The sequence below is a fragment of the Ambystoma mexicanum genome, chromosome 4q, assembly GCF_040938575.1.
Source record: "Ambystoma mexicanum isolate Mex_15411 chromosome 4q, UKY_AmexF1_1, whole genome shotgun sequence".
In the NCBI taxonomy this organism is placed as follows: domain Eukaryota; kingdom Metazoa; phylum Chordata; class Amphibia; order Caudata; family Ambystomatidae; genus Ambystoma; species Ambystoma mexicanum.
The window spans coordinates 106,479,456-106,501,879 of NC_090928.1; the positions used below are offsets into that span (position 1 = coordinate 106,479,456).

The 22,424-nt window shown below is 47.1% G+C and overlaps 1 protein-coding gene across 10 annotated transcripts in view; it reads left to right on the plus strand.

Annotated features, from left to right (window-relative positions):
• RRBP1 (ribosome binding protein 1) overlaps nucleotides 1–22,424 on the plus strand; it is a 441,849-nt gene that overhangs the window by 55,391 nt on the left and 364,034 nt on the right. For all 10 annotated transcript variants that reach the window (XM_069607556.1, XM_069607549.1, XM_069607553.1 and 7 more), the window contains exon 3: nucleotides 11,044–11,192. In XM_069607556.1, the coding sequence (XP_069463657.1) occupies nucleotides 11,044–11,192 (149 nt within the window). The remainder of the gene's footprint in view (nucleotides 1–11,043; nucleotides 11,193–22,424) is intronic.

A 22,424-nucleotide genomic window follows, 5' to 3' on the forward strand; every position in this document is an offset into this window, starting at 1 on the left:
AAAATAGTTGAACTTTAATGCACGGGTCTGTGCTATAATTTAACTGGGTTTTTCAAACGGGGCGGGGGTGGCGGGCGCATAGGATAAACAAACTTCAATAGCACTGCCCTATGGACTCCTGAAATACAAATTGGACTGCGTCTCCTCTTGCGGCATAGCCTCCCACATTATTCCCTTTGAACTTACCCAAATAATGGAAATCTCATTAGTGCCATTGCTTCCATCTGTGGTGCTTGATAAACGTGGCCATTGCCAGGTTCTTTCTGTGTCTAAATAAGAAACCAGGTTCCATGTAAGATGTGCCCCCAAATAGGGTGTGTGGTTTCAGATGGAGGGGATAACCGCTGCTCATCACCGGGCCGTGAGTGACTTCAGATCGTCGAAGGATGGGAGCGGCATTTTACAGCTTACTCTTCTGCAGCACAAGAAGTCCTTCGCCGGAGGTCCACACCAAATCTCGTAGGACTTGGCTTGTCAGCGTGTAGCCTGTGGTGTCCATCCCTATTAATTAGGCTCTCATTTTGGAACCTTTTTGCACATTCCTCTCATGCCCCAATGCCTTCTTTCGGTTGCACAAAAGTGTAGAATGTCAGGCGAGCAATGGGTCCATACAGGGTGTGGACTGTACTAACCACCCCAGGTCATGGGCGGTGCTGGTCTTTTTAAGAGTAGCTTTCGGGATCTGAAGGCATTTGCTGTTTGTGAGTATGGTTTAGTCTTGAAATTGTGCATTTACAAAGAGATTTGCAAATAACCGTTTGTCGCATGTCTACTGCATGATTATAGAGTTGAAATAATGTAATGTATGCACCATGTGACGCTAATATGTAACATCACTGAAAAGAACACACTGACTGAAGCATGGACATTCATTCATATGCTTAACATTCAAGGCTCAACTTGGTATGTGATTTTTAACTCGTGCAAATAGTCTTCTTGGCATCCTGCCCCGGCCTGACGTGCTAGTCTGATCGTTCAGAATTTTCAAGGCCTAAGCATGACGATTATATCCCCTTGTTCCCTTCCTGCTTTAAAGCACTTAATTTGTGTATAAGCGATTTACAAATAAACATTTGCAACATAATTTAGATGTGCGTTACCTTGACCTTGTCCGATCGTGATTTAATTAATTGAACTTTGGTGGCAGTACCCTTGTGGCCAAAGGTATGGAGTCTTTGAAATGCTACGTGACAAAATTCACTACGCGAGTAATTGGCTCATCTACAGCTTGCTCAAGTTGTTGTTTACTTGTCTACCTCTTTGTGTAGCTGAGATATCTGGGCTCTGACTGGGGGGCTATCCTGCTACTCGGGTTTCTTTTAGCTGGCTACGATCGAAGTGACTTTTTTAAATTTATTGCGGATATTGTAGGAAATTGCCCATTCTGATCTGAGGGGCTAACATTTAGGAACAGCATAGACTCGAGGACGGGTGATAAACAGGATTTGTTGGCCCGTATCCTATACCTTCCCCGGTCCCACTCCAATCTTTACCCATTTTTTATATACATTTTTTCCATATTGGTATGGATATAGTGGGACTTCTTGAACCACCTAAGCTGGGGAATCGATATGTTCTGGTTATTCTAAATTATGCCACCCAATATCCTGAGACCTTCTCCTTAAAAACTTGACAGCAGATACTAAAATATGTGATGCCTTTTTTCTCTCGAGTTGACTTCCCTAAAGAGATCCTCGCAGATCAAGGGGCCACATCCATGGGGGGGGGGAGGGTGGAAGGATGGGTGTGAGGGGTGGGGGTGTGGAGGACTACGTAGCGCAGTAATCCGAACCATGAACCAGTTACCTACTACCTACACAGATAAGCTATGAGTGTCGCACACAAAGCGATGATCGTAATGATGCAACACACATAATGCATATAATCTGATATGCACAAAGCATGCACATGATTAGCAAGCAGAAGAAATGAACATGTAGCGCAATAAACAAATGCTGACAAACTGCGTCCCCTTCTAGGTTGTATGGGACTGTAAACCAAACTTTTGCTAGTAAATATTCATACTCATTTCATGTTGATACAATTGTGTTTTTCATGCTTTCCTTATTGTCTGGCCAAGCGAGGACCGAATAAGTCTTGTTCCAAAACCCACTTGCCATGATCCACAACAGCAAACATTGCTCAAACGCAGGAAAGAGTAAGATAACCCTCTCCCCCTCTCGGACTTCCAGCGGCGGGTCGTGCAAACAAATATATATCCATTCCAAAACCCGATTCCAAAACTAAGCAGTGTGTTGCCAGGCATGGCAACTTAACATGTGCAGAACAATAACATGTAGTGCTCAAATATCTGAGGCTGGGGGAGCCTCCGATGGAGTCTGAGTGAGAAGGAAATCCATGTGGTCTGCAAACATTGGATCTGAATTCACGGGCTGGCGCCGAAGCATCTCCCCGTGTTTGCGCCCGCTCCACCGTTCTCCGCCATCACTAAATTGCCTGCTCACGCCCTGCCTGTGCGGCACCAGCCCAAAATCGCCAGTAATTGGGCACGGGTAGAGGCGGTCTTAAGGGTTCTCCGGCGGCATGCATGCAATGCTCGTTGCTGCCAAGCACTCTGGGTATTGTAGTTCTTTCTCCAGCATGGGGTCTGGCATGGATTCACATGCTTATGAATATTCCCCGTCGTCATGCTGGGAATCCTCGGTAAAAGGAAAAAACGGTTTCACTTTAGTTTCTAAACTGTCTTTCTCCTAACAACCAATCACTTAGTTCTGGGTCATAGTGCAGCAGCCAATGACTGCCCTCAACATAAGGCAGCCATCTTCAGATTTTTACCGCACGTTCAATGGTTGGGACGCCTCACGTTTCGCTCTTCGAGCTTTCTGCGTTTTTTTGCGTTTTTGCTAGGAAAACTTTCAGTTCAATCGAGCCAGTGTGCTCCATCGCTTATCCTTCTGATTAACAGGGACCCATTTTTCAGCATCCTTCATCGCCCCTCAACAGCAGAAATCGAGTGTTCAGAAGTTCTTCAGGCCTACAGAAGGTGGAGCTTCCCTCTTCAAGCTGTGCACCAGCTGTGGTTTGCGGAATGTCTTCACGGTCGACAAGCATTCCCAATGCCTCTATTGTCTACAGCCGACGCATAAAGAAGATTGAGATCTGCCGTGGCTTCTCCAAGCGCACGATGAAGGATCGACCCGTCTGGCTGGCAGCATAGCTCAAGGCCAGGGCCTCTACCCCGGGAGATTCACAGGGCATGCCTCTTCCGGATCCAGCCAACCTGGATGGGCTTTTAAGTCCTTTGAGCGTGCTCCAACCATGGGGCCCAACAAAAGGCCAAGCACCACAAGTCCGCTTCTGTCGGGGTTCCCGCGTCAGCGGGTCCCGCGATGGTCAGGGCGCTTTCGTCTTTGCCTTGATCTACAGCCACCGCTCCAGCTCTTCGTCCAAGAGAAAGTCAGCTACAACCAGGGAAGCTGCGGGAGAAACCGGAGGAGTCCACGCAGGACGAGGTGTCAGTCCTTTCAGCTAAAGCCCAGGTGGTCCTGACCAGGACGTCCTCTTCCATCGAGATGGTTGCTGGTGCCCTCTTGAAGGCGAGTGGGGCTGATCGGTCCAGCGGCACCCGAGTGGCGCTTCGTCCCAGGTGGGAGGCTTTGGCCAAGCCGGTGGAGAAGACTCCAGAGAAGAGGATGCCGGAACTTGGCCTGGGGCCGACCCCTCTGGGCCCAACCCCCTCTGGATCTTAAGAAGGGGCATAGAAGAACTCCAAGGCATGGACATTTCTTCATCCAACGAGGAGGCAATGCTTTCCGTCCACATCCATCCAGGGTGGTGACGACGACTATGGGAACGTCGGGGAGGCACCCGTCGGAGGCGATGACAACGGTGATGACAACGGTGATGACGACATTGGCGCTGGGCCCAGCGACCCTGTCCCCCAGGTGCCTCAGACATATAGTAGGCTATCCTCTCGACCCTCCATACGCTGGTGTCAGAGATTCAGAGGAGGATGCAGACGGCACCACCAGCAGTTACCCCGTTGACACTGGGCCAACCACCGGCAAAGAGGTGGAGGCATCCTACACCTCCATTCCAACTGTTGCTGCCCTCCCTCCTTCGTTCCCTCTCTCCCCCCAAATCCTCCCTAAGGCAGAAAGGGAACGGACATGGCAATGACTGACCAGGACGACGCAGGGATGCGAGATACTGCATCACTGCCGCTGAGAGCTTCTCCACCGGACGAAGCGGGATCCTTTCATTGCTCTGTTCCTTACCCCAGAAGAGCAAAACACGGGCTTCCTGTACATCTCCGGGAGGCGAAGAGGAAGACTATCCTGTCGGTCCCACTCTTGGATGAAGGGCTGGCTCTGCTGAGGAACCCTGCCTCAGCCCCAGCAAAGAGACTGGCTTGAAAAGAAGTACCGGGTGCCGAGTCTGCACCCAAGTGTCTGCAGTCTCCGCCGTCTTCAGAGAGTATGGTCATGGCGGCCACCAGGAAGAAGTCGCTGAGTTCGTCTTCAGCTTCACCTGCGGACAACGAGCGGAAAAAATAGGATTCCATGGGTAGAATGGTCCTCTACTCAGTGGCGATGACGGTCAGGGCGGCCAATGCTTATGCAGTCGTGGCCAGATCCGACCGGGAGCTTTGGTACAAGATGGCTCCACTCTTGGATTTACTCCCTGATAACAAACGGGTCGAGACTTTGGAGATCCTCCAGGAAGGCGAGGTGGTGTTAGACCACGCTATCACAGTGGCCCTGGACATTGCAGACATGGGTTTGCCTTTCGCCGCCGTGGCTGGCTCAAGGCCACCAACTTTAGACAGGCGGTCCAGACGAGGGTTCTGGACATGCCGTTCAACGGAGACCACCTGTTCGGGAAGACCGTTGATGAATCCCTCCAGGCCATCAAGACCGACACAGAGCCGGCCCGTGCCTTGGGCACCCTGCAACAACACTGGCTGTCCTTTCATTCCTCAGGATGGACTTGCAGGTCTTCAAAGGGTTTTGGCGGGGGCCCATTCTCTTACCACCAACACTCCCGGTCCTCAACCCAGGAATCCAACGGGGATCGCTCCATGGCCTTCGGAGGTGGGCGCCGTCATCATCCAGGCTCCCAGGGCGGCGCGCCGAACACCAAGCCGGACTGAATCGGCCAAGGCGTCGGGCCCCCACCCCTGGTGGGAGGCTGGCTGGCGAACTTAGTCAGCGTGTGGGAGACCATCTCCACTGATTGATGGGTGCTGGGCACTCTTGCCCACAGACACACTTTGGAATTTCAATGCAAGTGTCCACGAAGGCCACCAGTGGCCTGACGGGAACAGCACATCCCTCAGCTGCTGCGTGAAGTTCGGGCCATGTTGAAAAATGGTGAGAGAGAGCTAATTCCAAAGCGACTGCAGGGCTCCGGAGTTTACTCAAGGTACTTCTTCGTAAGAAAGAAGACCAGGGGCTGGAGGACCATTCTTGACCTACGACAACTCAAGTACATAGTCCCAGAAGTTCATGATGGTCACGCTGCAGCACATGCTCGGCCAGCTGGAGGAGCAAGACAATTCTGTCGTCGTCGAATCTAGATGACGCGTACTTCCACGTCGCCAATGACGATGGACAGCGCATGTTTCTGCGCTTCATATTTCTACCCCCAACTCCCTCAGGGTCAGTCATTTTTCAAAGAAACGAGCTGTGGGGTAGATCTGTCTTCGGCTGGGGCCTCCCTCTGGAACAGCCTCCCCGTAACTCTAAAACTTGAGGAGAACCATCTCCGGTTCCGGTAGCGCCTCAAGACCTTCCTCTTTTCTTCTGCCTTTTGGCCCCCTCGCCTGCTGATCTGTTCTCTCTTGCCACCGTGCACCTGGCCACCCTCTGGCCTCCGGGCCCAGGTACCTGCTCACCCTGCCACCCTCCCGCAGTGCCTCCGGGCCACTTATCAGACCTACCCTGTCTGCTGCCTTAAACCTAGCTGGCTGCACTACCACTGTTTGTTGCCTTATTTATTGTTATTTATCCGTTTCTCCTCTGCTTCGCACTTTCCACTTCATCTTCCATGCACTTGTCTCCTCCCCCTCTCCCATGCACTTGCACGTTCTCAATGTCACTGCGCCTAGTAAGATCGCTGTTTTGTTCTCCCCTGTTCCCCTCCCCTCGCTTGTCGCACTCTGAAATACTTGTGTACGAGCGCAATATAAATAAAATATCAATATCAAGGGAAGCATTACCAGTTCAAGGCTCTCCCCTTCGGACTGAAGTCGGTGCCCAGAATCTTCACCAAGTGCCTGGCTCCGGCTGCGGCCCATCTACGACTGCAAGGGATCCATGTGCAACCTTACCTGGATGACTGGCTCATCCGGGCCAAGTCAAAGGAAATCGCTGTTGATCATGCGGCAAAGACCGTCTGACTGCTGACGGACCTGGGGTTCTCTGTGAATTATGCAAATTCCTGCTTGACTCCATCGCAGGAAGCGCTGTTCCTTGGATCCAGGCTTAGTGTCCTGCCTGGCATCACCGTCGGGAGGAGAGGATAAAGCCATTTTGGGCATGGCGCAACGGCTGTTGGCACGAAGGGTCGCCACAGTGAGGACTATCAAGTCGCTGCTCAGAATGATGTCTTCATGCATATACCTGATTCGGCTCTGCAAATTGCAGATGTGCCTACTACAGGAATTCCTTAACTCCTGTTGGGTCCAAGTGTCCAGAGGCTTCCAGGACAAAATCGCGCTCCGTCAAGCGATAAGGTGGTGGGGCATGCGCTCCAACATCGCCAGAGGCACAGACTTCCAGAGCCCCCCGTACCAGGAAACGGTCATGACGGATGCTTCCCTGGAAGGATGGGGAGCCTACACCGGAGGTGTATGGCTGCCGGAAGAGGAGATGTTACTCATCAATGTCCTGGAGCTACGGGCAGTTTTTTGGGCCCTCGGGTCATTTCTGCTGTCCCTCAGGTGCAAAATGGTGAGGGTCTTCGTGGACAATACCACCGCAATGTTTTTACATTCTGAAGCAGGGGGGGCACCAGATCCCCCAGCGCGCTCCAAAGAGGCACAGGACTTGTGGCACTGGGCCGTCGCCCGGGGGTGATGTTCCTCATCCTGTTTCACCTGGCAGGAGTAAAGAACAACGTTGCTGATTCTCTCAGCAGGGAGCTGCGCTTTTGCCACGAGTAGGAGCTTCGGCAGGATAAAGTTGGCAACCTCTTCCTCAAATTGGGCAGTCCCCAGGTTGATCTTTTTGCTACGGCGGCGAACACCAAGTGCCGGAGGTTCGCAAGCAGGTTTCCCCCTTCCGGGGGGGAGCATGGGGGACGCATTCTCATTCCCTTGGGAAGGCCTGTTTCTGTATGCGTTCCCTTCATTGCCGCTACTACTTCGAGTCATCAGTCAACTTAGACAGTACCGGTACAGGATGATCCTTGACGCACTGGCGTGGCCGAGGCAAATGTGGTACCCAGGCTTTCTGAGCATGTCGGTTTAGGATGATGAAAACCAAATAAACTGTTCATTGGGATGGTATCCACTCGCAAGATTCTACAGTCAGGTTTTGTCTCATTGTACCTTACCAGAGGAGAAATATCATTTTGCATATTCATGTGGTCTTGCCCATATGTGCACCCTACATTAGTTGGGGTAATCCATACGCAGACCCATTGCTCTCTGTGGCGTGAGAAACACAGCTTGAGCTCTATGGTGACGCCAACAACGTAGTCGGGTGCAGGCCTTGATAAGTGTTCAAAATCCTGCCAGACCTGCAGGTTAAGTAACTTAGTTTTATATACTAGACCTAAATGAAATTAACCCATCCCATGAACTTGAAGGCATAGTATTTTTGGTACTGAAAAACCATGGTGATGCAGTAAACTTTTTTTTAAAAACTTTACTAGCAAGTTTACGGTGCCATTTTAAAGAACAATTCTACTCCTGGATATGTTGAAACAAAATAGGTTGTTCGTTCGAGTTCTGGTTAGACCAGGCTTAAAATGTAGGATTTGGGGATAAATGTTCCCGTACACAATGGATGATCAGCTGAGGCCTAGGATAAGGTTTGGAGTGTGAATTGGTGTTTGGGCTTCCTAAACCAAAATGAACACTAAATTGTGCAGGACATTGCTAGAAAGAATATGGTTGACTGCAAACAAATTCCGAATTCTATCAATATTCATAAGTGTGTTTCTATTAAAAAAAGAAAGCATTATTTGTACCCCACAAAGCAGCTGCTGACTGTCTTAGCGCTCCAGTGTGGTGGCAGAGGCATGTAGAATGGGTACAGGCTGCTGTTTGTTGGCTCAGTATAGACTCATGAAAATGGACGACAAGTGGCATTCGTAAATGAGGCAGGAGTCTATCGACTCCAAGCTAAATATACGTTGAGGGCAACAGTTGACCTGTTTGTTTTGGGCGTCCACCTTGGCTAACTAGTCTGCCCTCTCTAGGGGTGTGGGGATTTAAGGGAGGGCTTGGCGAATTGTGACCACAACAGCCAAAGATACCTCTGACACTGGGCTCCAATCCAGCTCCTCGTCGTCTAAACAACCTCACTTCTGATCTGTCCTGTTTGGACATATTGGCACTTTTTGTACATTCCTAAGTCTGTCGATGGTTCACTGTTCTTAACACTTTCTCAGATTTTTTTTTTTAATATTCTCTCCGGTGCAGTACTTCCAATAGAATGTCAGTTATGCTCGCTTTGGGGTCCTCACTCCCCACAATGAACCTGTAGTTCCATCTCTACTGCTACCAGCGGCTGTGTCTAGCAAGATCTTAGTCTTCCATGTAAACCTACGGCCTCGTTGCCCAGGCCTCAAGCCGAGCTTTGGCTTCGTTCCAGACAATATGTTCATTTTTTAACTCCCTCGTGGTGCTTCTCTTCCTCCCCACTGGAGCTTAGGCTAACACTTTTGGGTTCAAGCTTCCAAAATACATAGATCCTATAGAATAGTTTTCTGACTAATTTTCACTGCTGACACATTTGCAAATTGTAACGAATCCTATGCATGCCATCGTCCACCATGTGGGTTTGTGTGATGTGGCGTATTTTGACATACCGGCTGTGTGATGTAAGAACTTTATTGTGGCACATGGATTGTTTGTGCTAATTACTTGCACATGACCCCTCTTCTGTGATCTAAGCTAAAGCAGAAGCAGCTAAACCCCTTTTTGCAGGACGCTTCACCTCAGACAACCTTCACCAACACGCATAAACGGCAGAGTCCCACAGTCTTCCACCTCTTTTAGGCGGAATCTGACTCCCATTTTGGCACCGAACTGTCCTTTTAGGTGGAATCTGACTGATTTTATATTTGTTTTATTCAGATAAAATACATGAATCTGTAAAAGCAATACTTTGTGAAAACAAATTCATTACACAATTCACATTAAATATCAGATAGAAAAAATAAAGCTGCAGTTGATCAGATAATCGATTACATCAAAATCACTGTTCTGCGCCACGTAGCATCTAGATAAATCTAAAGCATCTTAACCACATTCGAAATTGAAAAACGCCATAGCTGCTCTAGAGTTGGATACTGTGTGTAACCGAACATTTCTTTCTATGGTCTCTATGTGGGACAGGAAAATAAAAAGTGGGGTGAAGTTTGATTACAAGTTTTTTTTTAAAAAAGACCGAGCTCAGACCTAGATTTTTCCCACTTAGCAGTTATAGCGGCTATTGGCAAAAGATGAAGCTTTCATTTTATGTACAGATCACGTTTTCTGAGGCATGATAACCACCCAGGTATTTCTCACAGCCCAGAAAATCACAAATACTCTATAGACCTAGGTCCCAACTCTGTACCAGTCAAAAAGTGACTCATTCACCATTCCTCAAACAATTTTCTAATGGTGTTACCAGACTTTTTCAAGGTGAAGTAGTCTGCTTGCCACACATGGTTTGGGGCTTACCCAGTAATAAAGACGCCTTGTATTGACGCAAACCCAAAATAGCAATATTTTAAGCCATACTTCATACTGAATGGACAAAAGACCAACGTTGCAATAAAGAGATGGATCTGCTAATGGATATTTTGTCTCTGGCAAGGCACAGTGGGTATAGATCGCCTCCCTGAGTGGGCAGCGTGCCATCGAACAGTGTTTTTGGCAGGGTTCCTTCTCAGTAGGGGGCTCTTCATATCATTGGCAATATTTGTGAACTGGACCTAATTCAAACAATCTGTGTGAAGGAAATGCAGTTGATGATAAACTTAAAAAGCAGCTGTAGGCCTGGTTCATATCAGAAACAGGCCATCATTGCTGTTCTCCCCTGGCTCATCAGGGCACGGAAAGTCTCGCACAATCATAAGCTGTGACAATTGAAGCATTAATCTATATCAAATTTTGACTCTAATCGTTATTGTTCTTTTCAGGATTCGAATCCATGTTGCGCTGCATTGTCTTGCTTCCAAGACCAACGTGTTGCCCCTGATCTATCCTTCCTCCCCCATTGTCGAGTTCTTGGCGCTGTATAACATCCATATCGAAATGAAGTATTGCCTGGATCCCACACAGGCTGTGGACTTTATTTAAATATTTGTATAACGGCAATGGTCATAGTTGGGGTCGATAGTTGGATATTAGTTGGATCTCTTGCCTTGTAATTTTTTGATGATCTAAAAGCAGCTCCAGGGGATCAGTGATCAGAGTAATGCTACTTCTAGAAAACGAGGAGTTACTAAGCAAGCCACCCCAAGCATCAGTTCCCTGTGAGCTGCTAAGTGTAACCTTTTTTTGTCTATTCTACATGCCACATTGTGCTTTGATTGTTTTGCGATTTGACTTTATACACATAATGTCACATAGGTAGGTGTGCCTGGCACTTGCCGGCTTGCGAAGTCAGAAGTGGCTTCTGGTAGCTGTTATCAAAATAATAAGGTCGTTTTAAGCTACACGCAGAAGATGAATATCACAGAGTTCCCAGCAGTTTAGATCCACAGTTGGAGGAGGGACTACTGAAGGGTTTTTACAAGCATTCGAAGTTAGGAAGAAACATGAAGTGGTCTATTCCGCTTCTGTGTGAAACCTGCTACTATGTTATGTCTCGAAGACGTTGACATTTTTCTAAAATGAGTAATTTTAGTTTGTTCTTTCAGTCCATGCAGATTCTGATGGCCCAATTTACCTTCCTTACAACACCCTGCTTTCCACTGTCGGCAGCATGTCTTTCACTGAAGGGGAGGCTCAAAGATTGATTGAAATTTTGACCGAAAAAGCAGGCGTTGTTCAGGACACTTGGCACACGGTAATGTAGATTTTGTATTTATTTTCTGCATACAGTGTAAGCCTTTTTTATTTTCTATTTTCCAAATGGCTTGTTTAATCTTGGTGTTGCATTCAGTTCTGCTTAAAACAAAAGTATGCCTCTTACATTATTGCCTGCTTCAGATTTCCAACTTCGCCTAACACAAGAATCATCCATGTAGTCATCCCTTCTAATGGCTCTGGAGCACTGCATGCAGCCCTCTTACACCACCTCCTGTTACTTCTCTACTTTGTATTTGAGCTTCACCTTTTTGAAAAGGTTGATTTCAGAACAAGGGCTTTGGCTGCTATGCTATGAAATATGTCCTTGATTTCTCTGAGCCAACCTATTTTCTTTTGTGAAGCGGAATCCTTTCTCTCTTTTTTTTTTTTTAATACTGTCTCTGAATGTTACTCTTTAGTGGCAGAACGTTTATGGCAATCTGTGAAGACTGCCTGTTTTTGTAGCATGCAGCCAGCCATGGAAGTGGGAAGCCCTGGTATTCATTTTACTCGGTTCTTTAGAGACACTTCTCAAAACGATGGATGGTGCTTCTGGAATGCTTGTGGAAGCTCACCAGGAGAATATCTGAATGCACTGTTATTAGAATTTCCATCTGAGACCTTGAGGCTGGGTGCAAATCCAGCTCGGTTCCAGCGCTATAGCTAGGAATGGTCACTGCACACTGCTTGCTGGCCCCATGACATAATGCTAGACTGGATTCATGAGAAGCTGTAGAAGGATATTATTTGAAAATAGCAAATTAAGAGCTGCTCCTTTCGGGAGCTTTAGGGATCTTTGCCATGCAAGAGCTAATCTCCAAGCCATCGGGTGTATACTCCTGTGGATACAGGTAGTTCCTTGGGGCTTGCTGCTGTAAACAATGTCCTATGTCTGACGTGTGTTGTACTGCGCAAGCTGTGAGCGATGGGGCATCCCGGGGATCATGAATTCTGGTCCTTTATGCTTTAGATTCCCCTACAGTCATCCTTTTGATGCACTCCCTCAGCCACCCTCCTTCGGATAGTGTTGTCGTCCCGTCCCAGTTGGCCCGGGGCTATCTGCTGAGCCATATTGGCTGTCCGTTCCTCCCATGTCCTAATCGGTACAAATTAATCCTGTATGTGCATGACAGTGACTATTGTTTCTGGGTCTTGTGCATACTCCCTTGATACAGCACACGAGAAAATTAATAATCTTTCAAGAGATTGGAGCTTTTGTGCTGTTTTCCCAAGTGAAACCTAGTTAATGGTGACCGCAAATTAACTATGGATTAAATTCTATCCCCGGAAAGTGGGCAAAATACGGAGGAATCTGGAAATGTAGGCAGTGTTACAAGTGCTTCAGATAAGATTCTGAAGTGTGAGTATTTTACTCCCTATTTTTTAAAGTTGGGTGTAAAATTATTTTTTAGAGAGTACAAGACTAAGTGCCATTCCCAGTGGTAGTATAATACTCGAGTAAAAATGTTTTACTCGTAAAACAAAAATGTTTTGTAAAGAAATATTTCTTTCCACCAAATGCACATTGAAGGGTAACTTGCTGCCTCTTCCGATCAGGCAGTAATAGTAGAGATTTCTCTTGTACTATTATGTGTACTTCTGGTCCAAACCTATCCATCAAGCCGTGTGGGTAAAAGCAGGAGGACATGCTCCGCTGTGTATGTTTCTTATTTTTGTTGGGAGTAATTTTTACTCCTTTTTATTTTTTGGGAGTATTTGGCTATTTTCTGGGATTAGAAGTGTCTGTAACACCCTTTATCTGTAGTGCCGAGTGTTACTACTGCAGGATCAAGGAAAAGGATACAGGTGCTTCACTGGCAGGCCAAGCTTTTTCCTAACCTGGTATTCATTATATTTGAGTAAATACCATATCTAGGTGAGATGTACAGTGGGGACAGGGCCTGTTTAACTGCAGGAATTGTGGGTGAGTTAGTACTGTCTTCAACATCCTAGTCTTGTTGCAGTTATCAGAGAAATGGAGAGGTGCTGAAGTGGCTGTCAATGTGCAGTGAGGTTTCTGTCCCCTACCCCACTGACGTGAGCGACAGCGTCCAGCCACTCGTTGGTGTACCCATCGCTAAGTTACGTGCAAGGATAGATTTCCGTACACAAAATAGGGAGGAGCTGTTGGAAAGAAAAATAGGCTGAGGTTAAACGCGGCTCATTAGCAGCAACCTGGAACACCAAAATTGCGATTACACCTCAGACCATGGGCATTAAAATGCACTGCTTCTTCTTGAGCACCAACCGCTACATTGTATTATGACGCTAAGGAACAGCTAGAACAACATCTGTGCGATCTGGGTGGATGACCACTGCGAGTGTGCTCTTAGCCTCCTAGATATCTCAGTGTATTCTGTTTGGTGCGGGCAGCATACCATCCTAACAGAATCGGACTTCCAGTCCCATTGGACATGGCAGCGCCTGCATGGTTGTGATCCCTTTGAGCTGCTGCATATTAAGTCACTGGGAAGAGCTGAAGGGGCGCTGCAGTCAAGTGCACGGCATGCGTTGCCTTCACATGGTATGACGTAGGCATGCGTTAACTTCACATGGTATGACGTAGCGGGAGCTGGTTCGGGTGTGCTTGATGAGTTATTTTCTGGAAGATGATGAACTGGTAAGGAATGTGGAAAGCACTGAAGAAGCTGACGCTACAAAATTCGTGTATTCCCTTCGGCATCCTAGAGCCTGTATTCCCATAACTATTGGATATCTGCTGTTTAATCAAAGGGAAAAGTATCTACTAAAATAACTAGGTTTTTGCCACCGCGAGAGGGTGGGGTCTGTCGATGATGCATGATCAACCGATATTGGCCTGTCTTCATCTCTTGCTTGTCTAGGCTCTAAACAAGTATCCTTGCCAGCCTTATATCTATGCAGTCTGATTTACCTTCCTTGGACATAGTGGGGCCTGGTGAACCACTTGCAATGGCAGCATTGGAGGTCCTCCTGTATGGCTACAACACCCCTTTGCCTGATCCAGAATTCTTCCCTGTTTCCTGTTTTGTTGAAAGGAGGGAGGGGGATGGGATCAGAGAGTTTGCTGCGCAGTCTCTTAGTAGGCTGTAACAATTCACTGTCACACCTGCCGATTTACCCTACAAAGCTGGAACTGCTTTTTTGTCTTTGCTCTCTGAATTGCATATGTCTTCCTCCCTGTTGATTGATGACAAAGCAGTTAGTGACCCTGGGGATCTAAAGCGCTCTTTGTTGTCCCTTGCGAGTCGTGTTAGTCGAACGTCTGCATTGATGTATTCAGCATTGGAAAATCTTCTTACTGTTCTGATTACCAAATATGATGGTGCTGAAGTTAAATTAGATCAGCATTCCTCAAGTTTGAATTAAATACCACAGAAATGTATTTGTAAGTGCATTTCTGCTGACACATCCATTAATGAAGTGTAAAAGACTATCTCTGCTTGGGGGGAGGTTGTCCTGCTATTAGTAAAGCCATAACTAGCACAGGGATAATTATGCAGTGGGGTTTAACTATTGGGTTGATTATGGGTGAGCAGATCCATGTGGTGAGTGAGAACAGTGAGAGTGATTAGTGAGCATTGTGACAAATGTGTTGGACACTTGTGGGATGGATGGTTGTGTTGATCTCGCTGTGCAGACACTGGGGAGTCAATCTAAAGGGACAGGTAAATGCAGTGCAAACAAGAAGCATAGAGTTGTGCGGCAGACGATTATGTATATTGCTAATAAAACTAGAAATGAACTCATAAACAATAAAGCTACAATTATTGCCTCTGACTCTTGTACATGCTGGGTCATTGAGAATGCAGATAACAATTTTGATCTAGAGAAGGATGGGGAGCATGCTGGCAAAAGGGGCACAGCTAAATGCCAGGGGCACGCCAGGAACAGGAAACCTATGACGGGTAGACCCTGTTCTAGCGAAAAGGGGTTAGGAGAGGGTGACAAAAGTTTACATTCAAACTTGAGTGGACCCCACTCTTGATGGACAAAGTGAACAGTAGTCAGGGTTTCATTCTCGAGCAAGGCAAAATGGTCTAGGTATGACCAGTCCCCTCTGACTGATAGCTGTCAAGCACTAGACCCCGTTAATCTATGTCCTGGGGATGAGGAAGAAGCAATTGATGGTCTGCAGCTGCTGTTCTGGACTACACAGCTTGAATCTACACTTATTTGAGGGATAACATGGCTCAGACAAGCGGGAAGTCCGATAGACTCAAAGGTTCCATCGCCTGTCAAGCATCATTTGATGTTATATCGGAGGGTGGGCTAGGGATGGCAGAGGATACTTTCTGTGCCCTTCAGGTACAAGTGCTATCACATCAGCCATGACACCCACCTCCTTAATCTTGCTGCTTTCCTTCAAACACTCCAGTGTCATTTCTCTGAGGGTCAGCACAACAGACGATATACTGATAGTCGAAAAGGTGGAGAATGCAAACAGATTTTCAACCAATGTGCACTTCACTTCTGATACTATAATTGATTTCATTATGTTACACGAGTTCGAGCTTTGTAAAATAGGTTATCAATGCCAAGTAGTGAAGATTCCCCGAAATAATTTTAGATATAATCGACTGGTGCTTCCACCTGTTTCTGCTAGAACTGGGATGAGTTTGCTGCAATTTGAAGAAGATGGTGGGAGGTACCCTCATTGGACAAGACTGGAGGGAAAGGGTGCTGATCAATGTAATGGCCATTGCATGGGTGATGTAAGCCGCAAAGCACTGGACAATCAAGCTGGTTTGGTGGGAAAACACTCGGAGGTAGAGGGCTACTGGCAATGGCTGACTAAGGTGTTCAATCACATTTTTTAAATAGACCCTGACAAACAAAAGGGATTGTTTGTGCTTTGCTGTTGGAGCACCAAAGAGTTGTTGCATCATAGCGCTGAGGATGGACTACTTGAATATATGGATCTCTTTCCCAGTCTCCTACTGCAGGAAACATGGATGGCTGATAGCCTTGAGTTTTGACAGCAGATCTACCAACCACATCCCTGCAGTTAAGGGATCGTTAAAGCGGCCAAAAGGAGGTATAATAACCTCAATACAAAATCATTGGAGTATTAGGAACCAGCACTGATAGCGTTGGCTGACTTAATGGCCATCTTAATTATCAATGTTTGATTTCCCCTCCAACCACCTCTGCCCCCCCCCCTGGGAATGACACTACATGCAAGAAATCTAAATACAATGAGGATACTACTCGATAGTTTGAACGACAGCATTCCGGTATTTATGGGTGGGGTTTTCCATGCACGAATACCTGCCGAATTGTTTACCTTCAGTGATGTCATTCATTCCCTGCCGATTAGTAGGGAGTTTTATAATTCAGAAAGGTCTCTCGTGGGCTACCTTGCTATATCCATATTAATTGAAAATGTTAAATGGCTTTTACATATGTGACAATCAGCGAGGGTACACTAGAGTTAGTGGCAATAGTGCAAGCACTGTAGACTAAATTTTTGTTAAGCTCTTCTATTAGTTAAAGACATGGCGATATAGGGTGTGTTGGAATACCACCAAATTGCATAAAGCAAACACCTTTGCTTCCCTGGAACTTGCACATTTTGTATCGGATGTGGAACAGGGCGACAGTAAAGTTGTTAATGATTTGATTGATAGATTTGAGCACACCATTAGGGCGATTAGCTCACACATGCATGACAGAAGAAACAGGACAGGTAGAGAAGAGAATACCAAAAACATACAGAGGAAGCAGCAATTTGATGGAAGATTGTAGGAGAGGAAGAAATTATTAAGGCACGGGATAAACGTGTTCCACGCAGTTCAGAGCGATCAGAATCCTGCACATATCAGTAGCATCATAAAGTGCCTCAATAAGGACTACCAGATCTGGATTTGAAGATACTTTGTGCATAGAAAAAGAAATCTGGCATGCACAGGACAAGACATTGAATGCAAGCAGATTATTCTGCCAGATGGTAAATTCTTGCACAAATGACGCCTGCGATGAGCCTTCAGAGTCCTCGGGTAATCCCAGACTAAAGTCTCCTCCCAGTTGGCCTGGGGAAGATAGCTGCTACCTGATCCGAACCCTGGAGGTGCAAAGGGGGGAGGAGAAGGCCACCAAGGAAATAGGGTTACTGAGGAGAGATGCAGTATTAATCTTCAGAGGGTTTGGTTTCCCTAATACCGGAATACCTAATGGCTTCTTGTCATAGTAAGGCTGTCCTTCCCAAAATCATCCAAAATGTCAGTGCTGAGAACCTTATGGTTATCATGGGAATGATTTGTGTAAGAATCAGAAGATCAATAATATCACTGCTGATGATTTCCCCTTGGGTGTGAGGTATAAAATCAAGAACCAACCAGTAATACCTTTTTTAAAAAATCCTCTCCTAAAGATCTTTAATTCACTCTGTTTAAAGGCTGTATGAAATATAATAAGGTAACTCAAAACCTTAGGGAGTTTAAGTCCCATAATGCAATAGGTACTGAGGCAAGGAAGAGGGGCTCAGAGGTGCAGTACTTTAGTGTGCAGTCTAGGGGTTCTAATGACCTACACCGGAGAAGGACCTTTGAATATTTGAAGTCCCTTCAGGTGCAGGCCTTTAGAAGTCTGCAGCAGTGGGAGCAGCAGAAAGAAGATCCCGGGACTGCCATATTTCCAACAAATTGCGGTGCTAAGAGAGTTTTAGGGGCTGGGAATTGGAAGAGCAGACATCGTGCAGCGGCAAGCGGTACGGATATTGGCTGTCCCATGCGAGAGCAGAGCACTCCTAATTCTGTACCGTGCTCCGATGGCTGTAGAGCACCGAGTACGCAAGGAGTGAAGCAGAGTCCCTGTACAGAAGGCGCAAGCACCGGACTTTGACAGGAGTTGTCAGACACCCAAGTCCCAACGTGAGAAGAAGCTTGAAGCTGCAGTGGGTTAAATGGAATTGCAGGGAAAGACCGGTGAGTGGGCTTGTGCTAGGTTATCCTGGGGCACTCTGTAGTAGACCGCTGACTGGAAATCAACCTTTTGAATATTGAACTTATGAATTAAAGCTTTTTTGGATCACCAATTATATTGAGAGAGTGAGACGAATGAAGAAAGATTCTAACCATCATTGCCAAAGTCAAGAGGGGGCAATAGTTCAACAAGATAATAATCAGTATTGCCTAAACCAAAGAAAGGCAATTATAAATAAAAGGGGATACCTTTTCCCTAGTCTACCTGAAAGGGAAGATGACAATCAATCAGCATTGCCTAAACCAAAGAAGGGTGATTATAAATGAAAGTAAACCAGTTTTCCTAAAGAGAGAAACTTGAACAAGAGACATAACCATCAGTTAACAGGTGTAGTAGAAGGAACTCAAAGGTGGCAGGAAAGAGGCCCTCCTTGTAGCAATCAAGGGGGAGAAGAATATAACCTGGACTGCATGTGGCAAACAAATCAGTGGAACAAACCTTGTTGATGTGTATTGTACCCTTATGGAAGAAGTTGTGAATTTGTATGTTGAAGGGAAGACTTTCCTAAAGTTTTGAAGCAAACCTTTCCACAAAGTACTTGTCATAGTGGTAAGAGGTTTATCCTGGCAGGCAAGTATACCAGGAATGGGAATATTAGTGGTTAGTCCTGGCATGTCCAGGAAGAAGAGATTGAAGTACTGCACTGCGGTGGAAGGTTGTAGTAGTTAGTAAGTGGCAAGTCCACTAATGTGTCTGATTGGAATTGTGGTAAAACCATCCAGACAAGACATTATTTTGTATAAAGAAGAAATGTGAAAGTGGTTGTTCTTCAAAGAAGAGAAGTTATATTGAAAACTTACTGACAGTCTTTGTGGTTTATTAAGCAACATCTTGTTGAAACCCTGATGTTTTGAAGAGTGATACAACTTGTTTAGAAAATCCAAGTGCCAAGTGAAAGATGTATGGCGTGAAGAGAACTTTTGGAACAGAATTTGAATATTGAAAAAAACTTTCTTGATTGGAACTTTGGTCTGGAAAATCCTGTATTAATCCTGGGAAAGGGCATCTGACCCGTGTTACAAGGATACATGTTTACAATGTTTGTTTGAATAGAACTTATCTTGTTGAGTTTGATTGGCTATATAATTACCTGTATGATTTTGTTCTATGTATAAGTGTGAGGGACAGAAACCATCAAAAAGTGTTTTCCTTTAGTCTTAGTTTGACAGGCAGGAAAATTCTCGTTAGGTTATGTAAAGTGAGGTGTTTTTTACACCCTTATTTTTTAAAAAAATGGCTGTTTGTCAGAAATTGTCCGCCTCGCATTCCTGACTCCTCACACATCACTCCTAGAAATTGTGACCTCAGCGGGTTAGGTTGAGTACATTGGACAAACACTGTTACCATGGCTCAAACAAACTTCTTGATTCATGGGAGCGTGACATGGAACTTTAATATTGCAGTTAGTGATCTTGTGCTTAATATTAAATTCTTCAACTCATCTCGGGCAGCTGACCCAGATGGCACCTGCAATATCCTGATTAAAATTAACCCTGAAGCTTGGGCTCCAGTGCTTGTCTATTTTTGGCCATTGGCACTAATGGCGCTCTTCCTTTATCTTGGAGTGATAGTAACATTGGGCCTCATTACACGTTGTCCGGTAAAAATCGGAATTTTACGGCATGGCGCTGTTAGTGCTATTAGCCTCGCAAGAGGCCGCTAATAGCGTACCATTCCGAGTTCGCGGACACGAGCATAGCGCCATGCCGTAAGTCTGTACCGCCATGCCGCAAAAGTCCCCAAAATGCCCCTTACCGGCTTCGACCAAAGTGCTGATAGCACCTGCGCCGCCACTATTAGCGGTCACCGTAAAAAAGCGGAACCGGAAATAGCGTCATCGCACAGGAACGGGAAAGAGCATGGCGGCCATCTTTAAAAACACAATCCATTGCCATCCTCTGCATCCAGGACCTCTTTCCGGAGCACTCCGACAAGAAATAATCCAGGAAAGCCGAAGATGCCCAAGGCGCTAATAAAATCTTCAGATCGTCAGCGGAAAGAAAAATTCTCAAATGAGGAGCTGATCATGTTGACCGGGACACTTGCAGCTAATGCTGAAGTTGTTTTCGCCAATGATATGCGGCGGGAGGCCATCAATAAGAAAAAGGCCACCTGGGCCGAAGTTGCCCGCAAAGTCAGTGCGGTGGGCACTACCACCCGCAGTATCAAGGACTGCTGCAAGAGGTGGGACGACCTCCGGGTCCGTGTGCGGAACATACTAATGGCCAACCGTAACCTGGCAATGGCCACAGGAGGTGGCGCAGATTCCCCTTTGAAGCTGAAGGAGTGGGAGGAGACATGTTCCTCCACAATTGGAGTCAAATCCATAGAGGGAGTCGGAGATATGGAGCATGGTGTGGCCATTTCATCCGATGGAGGTGAGTGTATACATCAAACAATACACAGTGAAGGGTGAGGGGTCCCCCAAATATGTGTCCATGACCAGGCCATTGATGCAGCCACACACACACACACACATACATACATGCATCACCATATGCACGTGCAACAGAGACCCATCCATGCATGACCAAACCGACATCCCCATTACTAGAATCAATGATAAAGAGGCCCCAATGCATAGGGCAGCATGACGTGAACATTCTGCATAAGGCACCTAGAACCATTAACGTTGATATACCATATTTTCGTCCTCTACAGGATCACCGACAGACACTGAAGGCACATGCACTGCAACACGTACCCCCCCCAGCGGCCAAAAAGGCCAGGATGAACGAGGAAGGTGACACCGCCACCACCTCTAGGGGAACTGGGAGGAGTGTCCATCAGCAGAGGCCCAAAGGCAGCAGGAGCACCAGTTCCACACAGCCTGAGGGCACGGCTGCTGTTATTGCTGAACCCACGCCAGTGTGCCCCATCATAGGTGAAATGCACACAGAGGACACGCACTCTGCTGCCACCAGTTCAACTGGCGAGGCAGCAGCCACCGCACTGCTCACTGACGAGGAGGACGCAATTGAGATTCTAGAACAAAGCTATTCCCCCAGCCCGACACATTCCATTGCGGAAAGTCCAAGGGCAATGTCCAGATCAGGTAGCCATGGAGCACATGACACCCACACCGTTGAAGGGGCATGGAGCCCTCGGGTGTCCTCACCTGATGCCGAGGCACGGACCAGGACACAGCAGCCAGCCCAACATCACATACCACCCAACCTGACCTTGCAACCATCAGCCGGAGGCAGGCAGACATTACTGCGCTGGTCGCCCAGCATGTGGCCGAGACAGGCCGTCTGAGGGATGACTTCAGCAAATATGCAGGCCAAACAAGGGAGGCCATTGAGGCCTGCACTGACAGGATCTGCCAGGAAATGGGCCAACTCCGCCAGACCATTAACCGTATTGGGGACATCATGGAGCGGCAATACCAACCCCCAACATGGGATCAACCGGCACCAGCTCCCCCTCGGGTTCCCAGCAGATACGCCCCCTGCGCCGCTCTCTGCGCAACCTGAGGTGCCCCACGTCACAACCACCCAATGGTGGAGGAGGCCCTGTGGCTTAGGTCCAGCAAGGACTAGGTGGCACATGTGGAGCAGGACACGTAGACACTATAAGGCTCACATGGGGGTGTTGTGGGGGGAGGGCGGGAGAGGGTGTTTTTGGGGGTGTTGTGGGGGGAGAGGGGGAGGGTGTTTTTGGGGGTGTTGTGGGGGGAGGGGGGAGAGGGTGTATTTGGGGGTGTTGTGGGGGGAGAGGGTGTATTTGGGGGTGTTGTGGGGGGAGGGGGGAAGGGGCGTTTGCAAAGTTGGGGTCATGCACATTTTTATCACATTATGTTCACAATACACTGTTCTGAAGTTGAAAACCAGGCGTCGTCTCCATCATTGTGTATGTGTCATTTATTGTGGACAGGGTCCTTTGTGGGCCTCAAAACATGTACCAGGGAACAATACCCATCTCCATCCATGTAATTTCACCTTTATACCTGATGAAATTCCTGATTCAGATGCTGACGCACATCGTGTGCCTCCTTGACATCGCCTCTTGCATGTCCTGCTGGAGCATTTCACCCATACTCGGCCCCATCCACATAATCCTCATCTGGTGGTTGCATGTCAATGTCAATGTCAAGTGGCATAGGCACATTCCATCAGATGCACATTTTGTGATGCTCTACACATGCCATGGTTGTCTTTGCCACTTTGTCACGGCCGTACAGGAGAGCCTCACCCAGGCCGTTTAGGCACCAGCGCACTGTCATTGGAAGGCCGAATGACGCTCTATCACGACGTGGGTACGGGTA